Consider the following 20,458-nt stretch of genomic DNA (forward strand, 5'->3'; position numbering starts at 1 on the left):
TGGAGTACAGGCAGTGTCAGCCTGGCAGGCAGGGAGGTGATTTTGGGCTCCTTGTGTGGAGGTGGCTTCTCTGGCTGCAGGTTGTGTTTCACACTGAACTGAGGCACTCTGTGCTTGCAGATCTCCTACCCTAGGCACTTTGCTGTCGTTTGTTTATTTATTTAAACGTGTGCTCACTTCCAGCCATCAGATTCCAGTGCTGCTTCCTTGGCCACAGTGCCCAGGCTTGGCTCACGTGGAAGGTGTTGATGTGGCCCTGCTGCTGAGACAGCACTGACTGTCATAAGCTCTTAATAACTAATTAAACCTAAGTCTCTGAAATATTTGGAGGCTATTTTGTGTCCCAATCCCTGATGTTGTAAGCACCATCTTTCAGTTATATTCATTCTCTCCTGTCTGGCTGAGCTTTATCTCCTGGATTTTTTTTTTTTTTTGTGAATGGGTTATTATTCTGAAATGTGAGCATATGAAATATGACTTGTGTTAGATTTCAATACCTTTTAAGATGGTGAATGGATTGGGGTTAAATATGGCGTTTTAAGCTGTGTGACTTTATATATTTTATGAAAAGTCATGCCACAGATTCTGTAAGACTCCAGCTGAGTGATTAAAGTCCCATAATATTCTTTTCTAACCCATGAATAACAAGCAGGACCTGAGCTGCCAAAATAAATCAAAAGTGAGTTTCATTCAGAGTCATTTCCCTAGTGAATTGTGACAGTTGGACAATGTCCTTCCCTTGTAGAGACACTGAGCTTTTTCTAGCCCAGAACACGTTCAGTGAGCAGGGTTTCAGGTGAGTGGCATGCCAAGAAGAAATAGTGCTGTTTATTCTCATTCTGGCATAACTTTTGCCATCTGCTGCAAGGCAGAAGCAAGTCAGAGCTTGACCTTGCCTTGTGCTCCAGTGGGGATGTGCCTGTTGTGCGGCCTGAGGCTGGGATGGGGTTGTGTTTGTGCTGGCAAGAGGCAGGTGCTGGTGTTGGTGCTGTTGAAGGCACTGCAAGCTGCAGACTGTGACCAGTCTGATGCCAACAAAGCCAGAAACTCAGCCTGAAAATAGAAATCCTGACAACAGGCAGATTATGCTTTACTGTGCATATTTAATTTTTTTTCCCTTTTTTGCTTCATTTTTTTGGTGTGTGGTCATGTTTATTCCAGCTGTGTTGCTTCCATGCTCATAGCAGGTAAACTGACAGCAATTCTACTTGGTAATCTCTACTTGGAGGGTTCCTGGTGTGGTTGTCCTTTTCCCCCACTCATATTTGCCATTAAGATCTCAACCTATTCTGGTTTTGGCTGGGGCAGAGAAAGAGCTCCATACTTGTGATGAAAATTAACTCTATCCCAGTCCAGCATATGAACCTGAATGTGAATTAATCTTGCAAAAATCTGCTGCAGCTCGAGTTGCTAAACTTACCCCCCACAGAAGTCAAGCTTTGATATTTCAGATGTGTCTCTGATACTGCAGATGTGGCTCTGATACTGCAGATATCACCAACTGCAGTGTGCAAACCCATCAGCAGGCAAATCAGCTGGAGTCCCTCAGTCATTTCCAGAGTTCCCAGGTCAATTTAATGTGTTTTGCCTCTGATCAGACAGAACCAGGCAGCTCCAGGATGGAGTGAGGGTGAGCAGCACTGCCAGGGCCACTCAGTTATCCAAGGTGTGTCCTGGGCACAGGGAGGTGCAGCAAACACCTGCAATCAGGGTGTCAACACAAACGGGAGGGCACAGACTCACCGCTTGGCTATTCTGAAATAGATAAGGAGAATAATGAGTGGCTGCACTGGGAGGTTTACCTGCGTGATAATAGTGTTTAATGTTGGGTGTGGCTGCTCACCTGCCAGGGATGAAGCTGTAGTAACCCACCATGAGGTCATGATGAAGCTGTAGTAACCCACCATGAGGTCCAAGCCTGATGATGAAGCTCTAGAAGCTTTTAATTTTTTAGGTTGTGCAACTGCCACAATTAGCATTTGAATGGCCACACTGCTCTGGTGCAGATTTGTGACTATAAAACTCGTGTAAAATTACTCACTGGAGCAAGACCACTCAAACCTCTGTCACCAAGACCACTCAGACCTCTTCCTGGTGGTGTGCAGGGCTGGGTGATGCAGTAAAAACTGAGGTGGTGCAAACACCCAATGTGCAGGGCTGGGCCATGCAGTAAAAACTGACAGCTCAGAGAGGTGCTGGACCAGCCCAGGGGTGCAGCTCAGGAGTTAAACTGCAAGGTTTTGACCGGAATTTCGTGGAAATCAGCTCTCACTTCACCCTGTGTGCCTGTCAGTGTTTGTGCAGCTGTTCAGAACGTGGGGTTTGATTTCTAAGCACGATTTGGGGTTAAGTGAAGGGGTAGTTGGAGCAATTTTGAGATTCGTGCAGTGTCGGGTGTAATCTGCTGATAGGAAGTGTCCTGTGCTGCCTGAGTGGTTGGGATTGGAGCTGATGACACAAAACTCACTTCCTCAGTGACAATTGTAGTAGTTATGTACTATTTGCTGAACTCCCAGGGTGGAAATCTGCTAAATTCAACCCCCAGGGTGATGAGCCCTTCAGGTTTGTCTGCTCAGGGAAATCAGCTGGCACTGTCCTGTGCTGAGACAAGCCCAGGCTTCAGCTGCAGTGATTTATCCCTGGCTGTAAAACTTCAAGGTTTTCTCTAAAATGAAATCAGTCTGAGAATCAAAGTATATTTCCACCCTCTCTCAATCTGGAGGCACTCGTTTGTATGAGGTTTCAGCAGCAGAATTTGTGAGGTTGGTTCCAGTGTGTGAGGATTTCTTTGAAATCTCCACAGCTGAGGCTCCTCAGAGAATTGGGGATGGGAGCTTATTTTTAGTCGTGGTCTAGATTTTCATTGATCTGGGCTGGAAGTGTGGCAGCAAATGAAAGAAGCATTAACACTCGGAATTCAAGAGCAGGGGACCAGTCCAGGAGCATTAAATCCTCAGCATCATGACCACAGCCCTATTTGTAACATTAAAAATACATTTGGATGCTGTGCATTTGGCAGATGTCAAGTGTCTATAAAACACTTGGTAGAGGGCAGCTTTCTGATGTGAATAACAACATTGAATTGAACTGTATATTGGCCAGAATCAAATAAAAATAACACGTTTCTAGCACAGCACCAGGGAGCAAATAGAAACCATAGAGGTATTTTAACCATTTCTGGGGAAAAAAAAAAGGTTTAGTTCAGTTAATCCCCAAGCAAGGAAACTTCATCTGAAAATTTGTTTTCCCCCCAGTTCAGTGGCATTTTCCAGTGACACACAGGCCTCCTAATTCCTATTTGCATATTCCCTGGGACTGAAGTATTTCCCTGCCCAAGATTCCTGATAGGATGAATAAAGAGGTATTTAGAAATTAACACACCCACTAATGAGCTGCTGGTTGATGGAGTGATGTGACAGCTCCTTACCTGGGCTGGGAGGGGAGGAGGAGGCTGTGTCCATCTGCAGCACTGCAGGGATTTGGAGAGACTGACTGTAACTCACTGGGCTGGTTTGTTTTGGCTGGAATATTGTTGCTAACACTGTTTTTGTGTGTATGAATGTCAGCCTGGTACTGTAAGTCACTGGAACATGACCTTTTAAAGAATGCATCACTTCCAAATCTAACAAACAAGTCATAGTCTTGTCCCACCTCTCTCTTGGGTTATTGTCTTCCTTCTTTCTGCTGCTTGGAAGGTCTTGTGTGAAAAGGTGACAAAAGGAGTGATGTGCAGTCTGACCTTAGGAGTTGCCTGGGACAAAGCCAAGGAAAGCTATTTTTCAGGCAGTCTCTCAGTGATTCATGATTTACCTCTGCTCCCCATTGTTTTACACCTTTGGACTCTTTTCCTGTCGCATCTCAAGGTGAAGGAGGTTGCAGAGCTGCAGCTGATTCATGGGCTGTGTTTTTTTCCCCTCCAGCTTTGGAGAATTTGGCAAACAGCAGTGTAATTCTCTGCCTGCCCAGCTTACCTGGGCTCTGGCTGTGAGCTGGGCTTGGGTTTTCCACCTCCTGTGAGTGGTGTCTGAGCTTTCTGCATTTCATCTCTGCTGTGTACACAAGAGCTCCCACTGTGTAAAAACTGGCTGGGAAACAGGGATGGCTAAAAACACGTTAAACTGGGGGATCCCCTTGTGTGTTCCTCTCCATAAATTGTGTTTTGGGAACTTGCTTTTGATGGGGCTGGGAAATGCCCATCAGGCACCCCTGGAACCACCCCACATCCCCTGCTCCCCTCCTGCATCCGGGGTGGGTGGGACACACTACACCACACAAGAAGCAATGTGATCCGTGGCTGAAGCCTTGTCCTGAGCACTCTATCTGGAGCCTCTCCCCCTGTGGCTGGTCCTTCCCTCTTTGCCAAATTCACAGTGGTCAGAGCAGTTGGGCAGCCTGGGGTCAGACGTTCCGGAGAAAGCCTCGGACACCACTGCCCACTGGCTCTGCCTCCCAGCAGCCAAGCCCTCTCCACACCGTGTTCCTCAGCTGCTGGTGGGACTCAGAGGTTGCATAAAGCTGAATAACTAATGCTGATGGGTTAATTGTAGCTTGCAGGCTCAGTTGTTGATTGGAGTCATATGGTGTTTTTCCAGCACGTCGCAACCTTCGTTTCAACATCCTCGTTCCGTACAACCACAACAGATTATGGCTCCAGCCTCTTTATTTATCCCTGCTCCTCTGCCCCCAGAATGAACTGCTGCTGGAGGAAAGGAAATGCAATAACTCCACTCCTGGTTGCTGTTTGGGGTGTGGATATTTGCATGTTTCCCGGTTGCAGTGATGGGGAAACCAATAAATTAGAAAGGCAAGGTGAACCCTGCATGAGGCCACAGCTGGGAGATCACTGCCTGTCATCCATCATGGGAACCAGAGAGGCTGAAATAAATGCAATTCCTATTCTCTTGGTATTGTTTTTCCTTAGAATTTCTGTCCAAAACAAGCCTATTAATAAAATAGTAACAAAAGCACTCAGAAAATGCTTTTGAAATTCATGATTTACTGTTCTAGCAGGAGCAGAGTGTGAAGGGAAATGCTTTTTTTCCAATATTGTGTAGCTTTCAGCATAACTGTGTTTTCCCCTCTCCTTTTACAGCTGAAAGAATTGTCATAAGTTACATTAATAAACTCCTATGTTACACCTTGAGCATTTAGACCTACTTTCATGCCCTAAATATTCATTTCCTATCACCTAATAAAATTTAAATTATTTAAATTACTCATTATTAAATATGAGGTGTTCCGTTACATTTGAAATTTGGTTTTCCTTCATTTTTAAATTTGCTTTACTCTGTCTTTATAGTGACCGGGAAGGTGATGGGTTTTCTTCACTATTGGTTAATTTTCTTTATTTCTTTCCTCTACAAACAGTATTTTACTTTCAGGTGCTACAGTTAAAATGCACAGCAGAAAAGGTTTCATTAAACTTTCTTCTGGCTCTTTTTGATGGTTGATGTGCAAGAAAAAACATTTTTTATTCACACCAGATCTTTCTGACAGGGCCCTCCTGACTTAAAAAAAAATAGATTTTCACAGTGTCACTTTCAGCAAATGTTGGAAGATATGTTTTCATCTCTAAATGTAAATTATACAAATTATATAGTCATTATAATAATATATATGTGAAAAAATGAATTAGTGTGTTCTGACTCATGTAAGGAATATGCAGCTCTCTTTTGGGAGAATAGATAAAGATTTATGTCTTACTGGCTAAGCAAATATATGGAAGAAAGTTTTAAGGAATGAAACAAGTGTTTATGAGCAGTTCTGATTTACTCAAGTTTGCTGTTGAGTTCCCTGTGTATTTTTTTTTTAATTATTATTTTTTAACAGTTATGGAAATGTTTCCCCTTCTCTGAGAGATGGTCAATGGAGAGACATCAAATGGTCTCTGCTATTTTTTATCACAGTATTTTTAAATATCACCATTAGAGAAATAGGTTCTTTCCAAGAATCTCTGACTTCCCTGGGATCGTGCAGAAAAACTGGCATTTCACATCAGTGCTGAAGCAAAGGCAAATACAGCAATTGGCACCTGTGAGGAATTTCAGGCTGATTTTTTAATTTTCTCCAGACCTATCCAAAGCTCAGACCATGCAGGACAGTTGCTGCTTGCTTAATAACCCACTTGAGTAATGTGCTGCAGGCCTGAGTACAGAGACAGAGCTAAATATGTTGAAAGGAGCATTCTTTGCTTCTTTGCTTTGCACTTAATCCACAAACCTTTAAATGGAGGAGAAAATTTAACTTTCCAAGGTGGCTGGAGCCCAAGGAGAGGCTGCTGGGGGTGTTGAGCCCTGGCACAGCCACCCTGCAGCACATTTTTGTGTGTTTATATCCCTCAGTGCACTTCTGTCTGACACCAATCCATCAAGTGTTAACTTCCACATGATTCACAAAATATTTCTGAGGAGACTTCCCCCCCCACCTCCCCAATCTGGAAAATGAATTATAAACCCTCTCCAGCTTTTATACTTTTATTATAACCCAGCCATATTCCAGCAAAAGCTGCTGGCAGATAGTTTCCTCATCCATTTCCAAATGAAGATGTGTTAAATTTATTTGCTGAAGGAACTTGTAGCTTGTGCTGTAACCTTGGTCATGGGACTGCAGGGATTAAAACAGAGGGATAGAAGCCCACTGAGCAGCGGGGAACAAAGTGGAGCTGGAGCTGGAAATGTTATCAGCCTGGGAAGGCAAAACGTGTGGAATTACTTGAGAAGGCAGATTTGGGACATGTGATTTTGGACATGTGGCTTCGCTCATGGAATCCACGTGTGGTTCCCACTGGTTGTGTGAGGTCAGAGTGTGCCATGCTTGTGGAAAAGGGGACCAGGTGCCCCCAAGAAAATAGCAATAAAATCCAGGTGAGATGCATTTCCTGGGCTTCACCTCTTTACCTGCCAAAGCTGTGCTTAGAAAGAGCCATTCCTGCTGCAGGTGGGTGGGAATTCCCATTCCAAAGGAATCAGCATCATGTTTTCCACCAGGATAATATCCTGCTAATTCAGCAAGGGGTTTAGGCAAGCACTCAGTGTTCTATAGGTAACCTTGTGTACTTTGAATTTATAATTAATGAGGAGCATAGAGATCTTGTGGAGGTTTCATTTTTCTGCTCTAAATGTGTGTTGATCAGGAGTAAGTTCTACCTCTTTTTCCACACTCTGTCAAAATGTGTTCCAGTAACCTTAAAGACCTGCTTTCATAGAATATCTTGATGAAATTTTGCCAAAGCATTATTGTAAAATGGATACAGAAACCCTGGTGCACTCAGGTTCAATATTCCAATATGGTACATTGACTTCTGTTGTGCTGCTGATATTTTCTTTTTAAGAAAAACTGCTCCCCTCTGCCTCCCCAGCCCCAGGGACTGTTAAGAGCAACTGTGTATTTCTTAGAAAGGTGAAAACTGAATGCACATTTTCTTTCCACTCTGACCTTGTTTCTTTTCCAGGCCCTGGAAGAAGCCCAGAAAGCCATTCAACAGCTCTTTGGTAAAATCAAGGATATTAAAGACAAGGCTGAAAAATCTGAACAAATGGTGAGCAGCACTTTCTTTCTGGCCTTTCAAAGGGAGGGGACACTGACTTCTGCTGCCAGTAACATTTTTGTCCTTGCTCCTGACTTCTTGGTGATTTCCTACTGAGCCTGTGTTGAACCTGTAATGCTCACAGAGGGGAGAGTGGCTTCTTATCTCCTGAAAGTTTTATTTCTGGGGCTTGATATTCAGCCAGAATCTTTTTCCATTCTCTAGGTTAAGGAAATCACCCGGGATATCAAGCAGCTGGACCATGCCAAGCGTCACTTGACCACCTCCATCACCACCCTCAACCACCTCCACATGCTGGCTGGGGGTGTGGATTCTCTGGAGTAAGTGTGGGAATTTTTGGTGATTTTTTGACACCACTGCTGAGCTGTGAGGTTTGTGCAGTGCTCTCAACGGGGCTGTCACAGCTGCCTGGTTTTTTGGAGGGAATTTTGCTTCACATCTTTTCTGTGTAGCTCTGAGTGACCCTCAGCCTGTGTTGTTGTGTTTAATAGTTTGCAGCATTGATTGCTTGAATTTCTGTGTTGATCCTTGATGGTAAGGAATGAGTCTGGCTTCATTAAAGGAGTAAGGCAGCTCTTCAGGAATCCTTATTAGGGAGGTGCTCTTGGGAATTTGGGGGGATATTTATCAGTCTTGCATCTAAAACTGCAATGAGTTCTCTTTTTGGTGAAGATCTCCTCTAGTTTTCATTCTAGCCTGAGTTTAAGGAAACCCTGCAGCTTGTACTGTGTATGAATTGGGAGTTAAATATTTCTAATAATCCTTTGTGGGTTTTTTAAAAATGCTTGAGGAACACACAGTCTAAGAAAACACAGTTTTTTACATGTTGCATCTGTGAAGTTGCACAGCCTGTTCTTGGTTTGTAGCAAATCCTGCACGAACTCCAGGTTGCGAAGCATTGAAAATAAAATTCCACTTAGCCTGCTGTCTCCACTGGAACGATCCTGAAGGATGATATAAAAATAAATTAACTTGATTTTCTTTTCTCCCTGTCAGTTCCCTGTGAAAGTTATTAACAGAGAAGTCAAGGCTAATGGCTTTTCAGCATCGTTCTCCTCCCTGAGAAGCTTTAACTCACACTTTGTGTGTGATGACGAATGGCTTCACTCAGGTCATTACAGTGAAATAACATTTACTGCCTCCGGACCCATACTGGGAAGCGGATGCATTCAGTAGTTTACATGTTCCTTGCCAAGTGTTGCTTTTGACATTTATGTTTTTTTGAGGCATTGTTAGATGTGTGCCAGATTGGTTTATTTTAGCATCGCTTAACTGAAATTTTAATGCCGCGTCGGAATGTTAATGAAGAGCTGTGTGTTTTAGAAAAATAAATGTCAATAGGGACCAGCGTGACCCAGTGGGGGTGAAATAACCTGTGGAATTACCACCCAGGATTTTCATTGAATCAGCCTTTGTAAATCTTTAATTTCCTCTGCAGGGCTATGACCAGGAGGAGACAATATGGGGAAGTTGCCAACCTTCTCCAAGGTGTTGTGAATGTGTTGGAGCATTTCAACAAATACATGGGGATCCCTCAGATTCGACAGCTCTCTGAAAGGTAAAAGGTTCCAACCCTGAGCACTTCCTCCCCTGCTGGGAAGGAAAGGTAGGAAATGTCTTAGGCAGATTCAGTGTCTCAAGGATGTGAAGTCTGGACATGGTCCCTGGAGCTTCTTGACAGCCAAAACAAACAGGTTGAAATTGGACAGAGTTTGCTCAAATCTGTAGCAGCCCATTCTGTTAAATAGCAGTAATTAGTGTAGATGTAACTTGCTCTGTGGAAGTGCAGATTGTTCTGTGTGATCTTCCCATGCAGGTGTTCATGGTGAGCCCTGAGGTGACACTTTCTCCTGCTCCCTTCAGCTCAGTGATGGAGCCCAGCAGCCTGGCAGGAAGCACAAATCTATTCATGACCATGGTGTTATCTGGGGCCTCTTTGTGCATCACCATGAACGTCAGTGGTGCTGAGTTGCTGTCAGCCTGCAGTGCCCCAGGGCTTGGACAGGCAGGAGTTCTCTTTGTGCCTTTGCCAGACTCGGTTATTCTGAGCACCTGAACTTTGTTCTGCCAAAACCTGTTCCCATTGCCCAATTCTGCTGGGATTTGAGGCTTACAGCCAATCTTCCCAAACTGGCACCTAGCACAGGTGCTCTGAGCATTTATGCTGGGCTTGTGCAGTTTTGATTTTCTGAAGTGGAGTTACACTTCAGTTGTCTGGGTTTTGGTGCAACTCCCATGTCAAGTCCCCACAACCCCCAGCAGGGGCAGGTGAAGGCTGAGTGGTGACTAAACCACCATTTCTCCTCAGTCTTGGCTTCATTTGGGGTGTGACAGCTGGGAGTTGAGGGAGCAAGGCCCTCCCTGATCTAGGGGACATTGCTGTCCCTGCCTGAGGTGACTTTGCTCATTACGGATGTACTTGAAGGAGTCTTCCAGGCACAGTAATGCATTTTTTTGGTGACTCCCTTTGCTAAGGCAGCAGCTGGCTCCCTGTGTTGTTTAGTGATGGAAACAGAGTTTGAATGATTTGTTTGTAATGTTTTAATTTAAATCTGTTAGACTTTCTTTATGGTGTAGACACCTCTTCCAGAAAACACAGATGGAATCCATGAAACAGAGCGAAAGAAAAATCCTTTCTGAATCTAGAGAGAGGGATGGAGCCTTGTTTAACAAAGCATTTGACCATAAGCATTTGCTTAAATGAACATGAACATCAAGAAAATGTAAACATATGTCAGTGCTTTTCTGAGTTTAGGCTGTTGTCTATTCCAACCTTGTGCTCAGAAACATTGTTTGCTTCGTTTTCTTCCAGAGTGGTAATGCCCTGTGGGCAGAAACCTGCTGTCATTGGCCATTTTAAGGCCAAATATAATTTAATCCTTGATGCAGATTTCTGGCTGGTTTTCCCTTTCTGGTGGATGATTATTTAATACTTTTGCAGTTGCTGGTTGTTGTAAAAACCACTTCAGGCTCCTGCTAAAAGGCACGGTGGTTTCGAGTCACGCCAGCAAGACTGGCAAGGACGTGGAGGAAAACTTCTTTTGTTTTATTCTCCCTTCAAGATAAGGATCTGAAAAGCTCAAGCAAGTCTGTTCCTCCTATTTTTAGAATTGCCTCGGCAGGGTTTTCCTTCCAGTGTTTATACAGGGAGAGCTGCACCATCTGGTAGTGATAGAGGAGGCTGCTTGTGGGGCAGAAGGAGCTGCTCTGGGGTGCTGCTGGGAGCTCTTTCCTCCTCTCACATCCAGGCAGAAAATTCCTACAGGGAGGTCCATGGCACTGTAATTCTGCTTTGCAGTCTGACTGCCTGTCTTTGGAGTTGAGTTTTAGGGTTTGGAGTTGAGTTTTCTCTCTCTTTTGCTTGGAAATCCCTTCGTGATTCATGAAGCATCAGAGGAAGTTTGCCTGGCTTCTTGCAGGGATATTTTTAGACTGTGAAATTGCTGGGGTTTGATATCTCATGGATTTGTTTTAATGGTACAAGTGAAGCCTCTAGGATGTTTGGGAAGGCAAGAAATGCTTTAGTAGATGCTGGCACAGAGCTGTGACAGTAACCAATGTCTGTTATATACAATAAGTCTATTATATACACTGCTCAACAAGCAGATTCTGCTGCTTTCTGAAATAAAAAGCCTCATTTTTCTCGGTGTGAATGGAGTGAAGCCAAGAATGAATGGGAAACCATGGGAAGGAGAAGTGCCTGCTCAGTGGTGTTGGATGTGCTCTTTGTCATGGGGTATTCAATTTAAGTTCCTGCTCCTGGATGCTGTGAGAAGTAATGATGTGTTTTTAATGTCGTTTTCCACCTGTTCTGTCCCTTTGAAAATAACCAAACAAAAATCCCACTGTCAGGAGTCATTGGAAACCTGGACTGAACTCTCAATTAGTTGGCTTCATGGGCTGACCCTGTTGAGTATTGATCCAAAAATGTCACAGTTCAGATCCAAATGTAAATATTTCCCTAAGAGTGTTCCTAAAACAACTTCTAATGCGGTGCATTGGAAGTTGTTGTAGTAAATAGGAATATTTTCTTATCTCTCAATCCTCTGCTGTTTTCTGCCTTGTGAAGAGAGGTACAATTAGTGGTCCCAAACCCACCCCTAAAAGTGGTCTTGCAGGCCCAGCAGATAGTGGAAAAAAGCCTGGAAAGTATTTAGGAGAAAGATGATTATAAGTTTGCCACAGAAGAACAGGCTGGCTCAGCCTCTTTTTATCTCAGCAAGCTGCCAGGCGTGGTTTAAGATTTCTGGTAGCTTTGGCTAAAGGAATTGTGGTTTCTAGTAATTGAATGTCATTTGAAACATAGCAGTGGGTTTTCTTGTTTTGATTTTTTAAAGGTGGGGGAAACTGGGAACAAAAAGTCACTAATAATAAAACAAAAGTCAGAGGAACAGAAATCATTAATAGCTGGATAACCAGAGGGTTTGGCAGCCCCAGGAAAAGGCAATTCTCCACTGCATGGGATGTGGGATGGCTGCTGGGAGAACCTACCCAGGCAAAGAGACCCTTATCAGACCCACCTGAGGCTCTGAGAGATCCTAAATCTCTTCTCTGAGATTGCTGAGCCAATTCCCTGTGTGCAAGTGGTTGCACACACACACTCAGGCACGTGCAGGGAGCTCCTTCAGGGCTTTTATCGCTGCACTTTCCACTGCATCGAGCATATTCTGAATTATTGAAAAGCTGACAGTTTTCCACAGGGGCAATAATCTCCAGTGGCTAAAGCAAGTGCTCCCCATGTTCTCAGGGCTCTGCCCTGTCCCTCTCCTAGAAAATATGAAGGAAAAAAAGATTCAAACTTACTCTCCCTGTCTGCTTTTGAGAGATTTTAATGCAGGACCTATTTTTAAAAAAATACATATTTTTATCATCCCACTTGAGGAAGGCATTCCTGCAAGTTTCTTAATTTAAGGATATGAGAATCCCCATTAAGACTGTCCTTAAGTACTTTCCTGAATCAGAGCCTAAAACAACAGAGCCTGTGGACAGGGCTTTTAACTGCTTGACAGAGCCTCTTTTAAATTTGTTGAGTCTTTGGGAATCTGGCTGCTGCTCTTTTCAGAGCCTCCACTGTGCTGCACTGCAGCTGTTGTCAAATAGGAAGGTCCCCACAGCTGCTCAGGAGGAAAGAAGTATCACTGCTAACAGCTTCCAGTTGTTTACACAAACTCATTAATTTCTGTGGTTCCTAATTGTACAGACTGCTTGTTTCTTGATTATTCAAAAAAAATTTTTTTCGGAGTCTTTTTTTTTTTTGTCTTTTTTTCCATTTCTTCTCCTGGAGACTCAAAGGGTTTGGCTCTGTGAAGCTTTCTCACATGAACTGCAAGTGCTTTCTTGTACAATTTAAGCAGGAGTAAACCTGTAGTTGTGGCTTCCTCCTTACTGATTAAATTTCCCACTCCTATTTCAACAGATTAGAGAATTCCTTTTGTTTTCCAGTCATGAAGGTGTTAACTGGGGATTTTTACCTGGAAGAGTAGAGGAGTTTCTGAACATTCCTGTGAAACAGAGAGCTTAAGTGGGAATTATATTTGACATTGCAGGCAGGAAGCTTTTCCAACAAAATCCCCATAAATAAATCCTGGGGAAGGCAGGTTGTACATCCACTTAAATCACAAACATAAAGTTATATTTCAGCCATCACTTTTAAAGGACTAGAATTTTCTGCATTTGGCACCATGAAGGAATCCAGCAGTGTCAAATCATCTCGCAGGGTTTTGCCACTAATGGAACTCAAATGGGAAGATTAAAGAAGCAGATTGTTCCTTGATAAGGCTGAGGAGTCTTAAACAAGCACGAAAAAATTCCCAAGTCTTCTCCCCACAGTCTGAACAAACATTTTCACAACAGTAAATGTCGCCAGTCTTGCTAAAGTATCAATCTCAGTGGAAAAATCCACTGCTTTGAGTGATCAGTTTAGACCTGAAAGTGTTTCCAGTATAATAAAAACTGATGGAAGAATTCAAGGGCTGCAGAGGGATGTAAGTGCCTCACTGTTTGCTTTGGCACTTTCCAGTGTGTGTAGGCATTTCCATTTCCCTAGAAGTATCAATTAAGCTGTATTGACTTTTATTTCTGGAAATTGGAAGCTTTCTTCTTCCAGCCAAAGAAAGAGCAAGGTTGTGGTTTATTCAAAACTTCTACACTCGTTTCATACCTTTGTTCTTTTGTGCTTCTCTAAGACATGGAGAATTTATAGACTAAAACTGCTGCCAGCACTATTCATTTAAAAGTGGCTCAGTACACCTGGAACTGTGGAAGGTTCATGGTGAAGATTGAGACATTGTGAAGCTTTTTGTATGTTAAAAACATATTTCTGATGAAACGTGATCAACTTCAATGAATTTAAACGTAGATCACATTGGCATTAAAGGAACCCTGCTGATTTCTCAGCTGATTACCTGGCCCTTATTGAACTATTAAATGGCAGCAGGGCAGCAGAATATCCTTTTTATCTCTTACAAACCTTCATGCAGCTGGTGGTGTTTCAGTCCTGCTTGCAGTGATGTTTGCAGTCAACAGCTGAGCCACCAGCAAAGCCTTTCCTGTGTCCCCCCAGGGTGAAAGCAGCACAGAACGAGTTGGGGCAGCAGATCCTGGCTGACTTCGAGGAAGCCTTTCCTTCTCAAGGTACAAAGGTAAAGCTCTCACTTTCCCTCTTCCTCCCATTGAAAAGTGTCTCTGAGAACTGTTTGATGTGGTTGTCGTTGGGTTTAGTCTCATTTTCCCTCTAGGTTTGGTCTCTCTCTGTTGCAGGAGTTTCTTTAGGAAGCAAAGGGTGTATTTCTCATTGTTCCTGTCAGGAATGTGGGAGGGAAGTGCCACCCTTCCCCTGTCACACTGCACACAGCCAGTCATGCCCCAGTAATTCATGTGTGGTCCTGGGGACCACAGTGGGGTTTCTTTGGGGTCTCCCCCAGTCCCTGGTTATTTGTTTGCCACAAAAATTGGTGTTTTGTTCAGAGGAAGCCAAGCACAGGCTGTCTGTTGTCACACTGCCACCAAGTTTGTCTGTGGTTTACTCAGCACAGATACAAATCTGGGCTGGGGCTAAGGCACCAACTGTGCTTCCCCAACATTGTGCATCCAAACATTTGCAAACAGTAAGGGGAGTAGGTGTGAATTTGAATTTACTTCCAAGACAACACCAGTTCTGCCTTTCAAAGTACCAGCTCTTCTGGTTTCTTCATACAACTGACAAGTACATAAATGAGGAAACTTTATGGAACAGTTGGTGAAGGGCAAATCTGTGTCCATGTGAAGCAGCACCAAAACAGCCTTTTTTAAAAAAAACCTTTCTAAATTTTCTGTCTTTACTATGGAACAACTTTATGGCCAGTGCAATGGAAGCAGCTCAGCTTTCATCCAACAGAAGAAAGAGGCAGCAATAAATAAAGAGCAGCAGCAGAAAAGAGAATAATAGGAAAGGACAAACCCAAGATAACCTGGATGCAGTGCAGTTTACAATCACCCACTATTTAACTATTTAACCTGAAATAATTTTCTTCCTGTTTATTTCAACAGAGGACTGGTGGACCCAGCAATGTCCTACGTGATGCCTGCCTGGTGGCCAACGTCCTGGATCCCAGAATCAAACAGGAAATCATCAAGAAATTTATTAAACAGCACCTCTCGGAGTATCTGGTCCTTTTCCAGGAAAATCAAGATGTAAGGGAAGCTTAGCAAGCTACATTTGGATTTCACATTTTGCTCTGCTGGCGTTCACGAAATTCATGCTTCCACAGGTTCCTGTGGGGAGAAGTTTTTATCCCAAGGGTTTGGAAACAGTGATGGTGGGTGTGATCTGGAGTGGCTGAGCTGGGAGTCAGGGTTAGCTCTGCCAGGGTGACTTCCTCCCACCTCAGACCTCAGTTTCTTATAGCAGCGCTAGAAATGTTTTCTCCCCTCATGGAGCAAGTAAATAAATTAATTCATATTAGATTTATTTTCTGCCCTCTAAAGGGTTTAAAAATGAAGCTCTGAAAATTGCAAAAGCAACACCACCTTCCCCCCAGACAAACAAGAGACACCCCAAAGGGCTTAGAAGGCTGAGGGGGAGGGATTTCTAGGAAGTTAATTATCTTTGTGGCTAATTTTTAAGCTTCCTGTCCTGATGCTAACAGCTTTTAAAAAATTTACTGTAGCTTTCTTGAATTTGGGAAAGAAACCCCAAACAAACCAAAACCACCTTTAGATCAAAATGAATTTTATCGATTTCAAATGTTTGATATAGAATAGAGAAAGGCTAAAATGCCTAAATTTAAATAGCATTTTTCCATCAACTTTTTTTTTATTAATCTTTCTACTTTTTGACCAGAAAGCACAATTATTGAGGGAAAAAAAATCCCATCCTGCTCAGGTTGTAAGAATTTTTGTAGGAGTTTTAATGTGAGCTGCTTGTAAGAATCCAGGAATTCCTAAATTCTCATTCCACTGTTGACTTAAACCTCTCTGTCTGTGAAACAAAGAGGGTGGGATAAAATGAAATATTACTGGATCGAGTTTTCAATAATCTCTACACGATTTAGGACTACTGTTATCCTCATTTTCAACAGAACTTACTCTCTTAATTCACACAAGATAGGATTTTCAGTCTGGCATGCATTTAAGCACTTGGAATCCCAGAATCATTTAGGTTGGAAAAGACCTTTAAGATTCTTAATTCCACCCATTGCCAAGTTCACCACTAAACCCTGTCCCTGAGTGCCACATCCACACATCTCTTAAACCCCTCCTGGGATGATGACTCAGCCAATTCCCTGGGCAGCCTGTTCTGGTGCTTGATAACCCTTTCAGTGAAGACATTTTCCCTAATATCCAATTTATCCAATTTATCCAATTTCAAACCTCCCCTTGGTGCACTCAGAGGATGTTAATAGATCTCAAGCCACCTCTCATTGATTCTGCTGACTCTTCTGCAGCAGCACAGCCCTCAATATCAGCAACTGCTCTGCCAGAGCTGCTGCTGGTGCTAAAATCTTGCTGTCCACGGGATCTAGGTGGCCTGGCTGGACAAGATTGACCGGCGCTACGCCTGGATCAAGAGGCAGCTGGTGGATTACGAGGAGAAATACGGGAGGATGTTCCCGCCGGAGTGGTGCATGACGGAGCGCATCGCCGTGGAGTTCTGCCACGTCACCAGGTGAGCCCCACGCAGCTCCTGCTGCCTCCCAGCACTCCCAGCTTCCTGAAATTCAAAGGAGCTGGCTTGGCTCCTGCCACGCTGATCGATGTGGAAAGGAAGGCTGCAGGCATCTCTGTGGGATTGGCCGTGATTAAAAGGAAGCGAGGAGTGAAAACCCTGAGAAGCGTCGCTGAAATGATGAGGAATTGAAGCGACGTGGAAATCAATTTTCAGTGTAACAGAGGTAAAAATCAGGAATATTTCAGGCTGAGTGGAAGATCTGGCTGTGGTGTGAGTGTCTCTTTGCCAGCCAGAGACAGGGAAGCAGAGGAAGGTGCCAGGTGGAGTCCCAGTGGCACCATTGCCTTTGTTCCTGGACCCCAGCGGGAGGCACTGTGCTTCCCAAGGTTTGATACTGGGGGATTTCCCAACTGGCTTCCAGGAGATGGGGTCCTGTTACCCACAGAGCTCAGAACAACTGTGGTTGTGTTTGAAATGGGATCTGCAAAGCAGTTTTATGTTAGAGAGCCTCTTAGGAATTAGCCTGAATTTTGTGATGAAAGTCTCTCTGGGGAATGGACTGAGTTCCAGTGTTAGGTTTCAGATCTTTACAGAAAACCACATTTGTTTTTTCTATATCCCCTCTGTGTTGCAGGGCAGAGCTCTCCAAGATCATGCGCACGAGAGCGAAGGAGATCGAGGTGAAATTGCTTTTGTTTGCAATTCAGAGAACGACCAACTTCGAAGGGCTGCTGGCCAAGCGCTTCTCAGGCTGCACTCTTGCTGATGGCACCGTGGTAAGGGGATTTCTGAAGAGCAATCCTTCACTCAGCAGCTTTCTCAGGAGAAAGAAACTCCCTCACACATAGCTCAGGCAGTGGAGACTCCAAAAGGTGTCACCTGCAGCCTCTGCTTGCATTGGGTGTTTAATGTGACTGTGCTCAGTGGTCTGTAGCTGGAAAAGTGATTTTTGGTCATGAGTACTGTAGAGAAGGTGGCACAGGACTCACAAGAACAAAAACACACTGCTTGTGTCCTTTTTTGGTTCTCCTGGGGCCCTGTGGTGTTCGAAGCCACACAGCTATGGAGAACCACAGAGTGATTATGGTGTGGTGACTGCGTTGTGGTGTTTGTTCTCTGCATGTCAGTGACACATTATAACTCAAAATCCCCTCTTCTTTCCATTTCTAGTCACCACACATTCACCACAGCTTTCAATCCCACATTGGCTGTTGGGTCACTCTGCCTTGCTGGGACATTGGTAGCTTCTACTCCTGTCTCTTTTGGTGTAGTTTGTAAAGGCAGAACCAAGAGAAAAGGCTCAGGGAATACCTCTGGAGCCATCTCTGAGCTTTTCCTGCCTGGAAGCTCAGCCCAGAGCTCTGCCAGCCAAATTCCCTGGGAGCCCAGAGCATGTGTGGCTTTGAAGGCACTGGTTTGAGGTTGGCTTCTCTGTCCTGCTGGTGTCTTGGAGCCTACTTGGATGTGATAGTTCAGCCTACAAGGAAAGCCTGCTGGACCCACTTGTCATTTGCTATGGGTGCTGCTAATTAAAAGGAGAAGGGAGGATTCAGGCAGCCTGGGTGCAAACAGAGGATGAAGTGTGCTGGGGAGGGGTGGAGAGGGAGCCAGGATCTGATCACCTCTGTCCTGGGAGAAGGCAGATTGCTGGGCAGGGCTTTGAAGGGCTCAGGAAGGCAAACCATGGATGCAGCTGTGTGCCAGAGGGCACAGAACTGCCTGTTCTCTAAGGAGCTTCCTCTTTTCCAGCAGAAGAAGACAGAAGTGCCACCTCCCTCCACCAACCCCTTTCTGGAGGATGAAACTGGGGCAGAGACAGATGAGATTGTGATCGAGAAAAGCGATACGGACAAAGTAAGTCTTTGAAGTTCTCATCTGTCAGCAAGGCAGCCTCTGTCAAAATCTCCAGTGGGGCCTCAGCTTTTCCCATCCCATTGATTTGAAAAGTTTGTTTTCACAGCAATTAATTTAGTGCAGTTTTGATCCTTTGTGCAGCATCCAGGCTCCTAGTACAACCATGCTTTGCTCTGGCTCACTTCACTGAAACCAAAGCAATCTTTATTCCAGTTAATAGTGCGGAGACAATCCTGCCACGTGAGAGTGAGCTGGATTCTGTTCTAGCCTGTACAGCAACAGCCCAAATGTAGCTACAGGATTTGTGTCAAAGCAAGATGAAATAGCTATTTGGGTTTTCAGATCCCAAAAGAAGCTCCTCTACAAACAGTTGCAATTCATATTTTGCCCTGTCAGCCAAGCAAACTGTCTGGAGTCACCAGGCAACTCATTGAACTTTCAAGTGTCAGCTTTAGATTTTCACTCCAGATAAATCACTTCTGGGATTTTTATCTTTCCAGTGCTTTTCATCCATTACCTCTGCAAAGCAGGCAACACCTAACTGCTTGTACAAGCACAGGGCTTCTGCAAATATTAAAGGGTGAATGGTAAATGCAATTGTTTTAACTGGCAACGATATCAAAGCCTGTATTTTTTACACACCAGATGGATGTTTTCTAAATGTCCAATTGTGAGTTACTTGAAGCTGGTGCTCTCCTTGTTTAGGGGATTTACAGCCCTGTAAATGGGCCAGGTACAGGTGTATCCTGATGGATGAGCAGGGCCTCAGGACCTAGTCCAATCCATGCCCCTGGGAAGATGAGGAGGTGGTAGCTCTCCACCAGCACAGTCTGGTGCACGACATCCCCTCTGCCCACATCCACAGCCAAAATCCTGAAACTGAATTATTTAAGCCAAGTTTTGCTGTTTTCATTAAAATACAGCCTGGACAGTTGATACTGTGTGGACTTTATCAGTGAGACAGAGATTGGGAACTTGGGGAGACACATCTGATGCATTTTTTTGGGAAGAGCTTGCTTTCCAATATCTCCTGGCTGGAAGGTTGGCTTTGATGTGCAGTGTTGGGATGAGAGGACATCCTTGGAGAAGTCAGTGGTGCTAGAATGCAGGTGAAGAAGTAATTGCAATAATTAGGGCTGGGTTAATTGAACAGCAGAGAGGAACTGCTGCACTCTGTGTGAGTCTGGAAGTGCTGCAAGTCTCATCTGCTGTCACTGTGTGAAGAACTGAAGGGACACAAAGAGTTGGAGATGAAGGGTTTTCAGTGGAAGAGCCCTTCTAAAACACCAGTCCTGAGAGTTCAAGACGCTTGGGAATCTAAGAGGGAGCTCAAGAATTTGGGGGGGAAAATCCTTGTTAAAAAAGCACCTCTTTTGGTAATCCTAGCAGTTCGGTTTAATCTGTTTACTTTGGATAGTAATGAAAGGAAACTGGGCCAGCTGCAGACCTCCTTACTGTGACAACAGTAACCTTTTATTATTTCCATCAAACTCAAGGAGGAAATAGCTTAAACATCTGCAGCTTTTGGACAGGATTGCACTCTCAGAAATACAGCTTCACTGCTACTGTTAAAAGATTTAGTATTCCCTCCACCAGCCACGCTGGGAGCAGCTTGATGCAGAGACATGCAGAGAGCCAGGCCTGCTGCAGGAGTTGGCTCTTCCAGCCTGGCAAATGGTAAACATGGTGAATCTGCAGCCTTGTGCTGGCACTGCCATCCCAGGGACTTGGCAGCTTGTGCTTTTTAGCCATTGTTGTCCTCCCAGCTCCAGTGACTGTGCATCTGGCAGACATGGGCACAGGCAGAGGATTTGGGAGGAGGATGCCTGGTAATGGTTCTGTCCCAAGGCTCTGAAAACTCACATTCTTCTCTTGGTGATGCCAGGCTCACAGAGGTGGTTTTTTCTCCA

The 20,458-nt window shown here is 44.3% G+C and overlaps 1 protein-coding gene across 3 annotated transcripts in view; it reads left to right on the top strand.

The window, feature by feature from the left end:
* Positions 1 to 20,458, top strand: part of VPS53 (VPS53 subunit of GARP complex) — a 59,139-nt gene that overhangs the window by 10,059 nt on the left and 28,622 nt on the right. For 2 of the 3 annotated variants that reach the window (XM_085078407.1, XM_085078410.1), the window contains exons 5-12: positions 7,451 to 7,537; positions 7,751 to 7,866; positions 8,985 to 9,104; positions 14,109 to 14,187; positions 15,074 to 15,217; positions 16,549 to 16,691; positions 17,329 to 17,470; positions 18,444 to 18,548. In XM_085078407.1, the coding sequence (XP_084934533.1) occupies positions 7,451 to 7,537; positions 7,751 to 7,866; positions 8,985 to 9,104; positions 14,109 to 14,187; positions 15,074 to 15,217; positions 16,549 to 16,691; positions 17,329 to 17,470; positions 18,444 to 18,548 (936 nt within the window). The remainder of the gene's footprint in view (positions 1 to 7,450; positions 7,538 to 7,750; positions 7,867 to 8,984; positions 9,105 to 14,108; positions 14,188 to 15,073; positions 15,218 to 16,548; positions 16,692 to 17,328; positions 17,471 to 18,443; positions 18,549 to 20,458) is intronic. The other variant, XM_085078408.1, reaches the window with a different exon arrangement.

Source organism: Lichenostomus cassidix, chromosome 19 (assembly GCF_008360975.1).
Source record: "Lichenostomus cassidix isolate B80296 chromosome 19, HeHo_3.0, whole genome shotgun sequence".
Lineage (NCBI taxonomy): Eukaryota > Metazoa > Chordata > Aves > Passeriformes > Meliphagidae > Lichenostomus > Lichenostomus cassidix.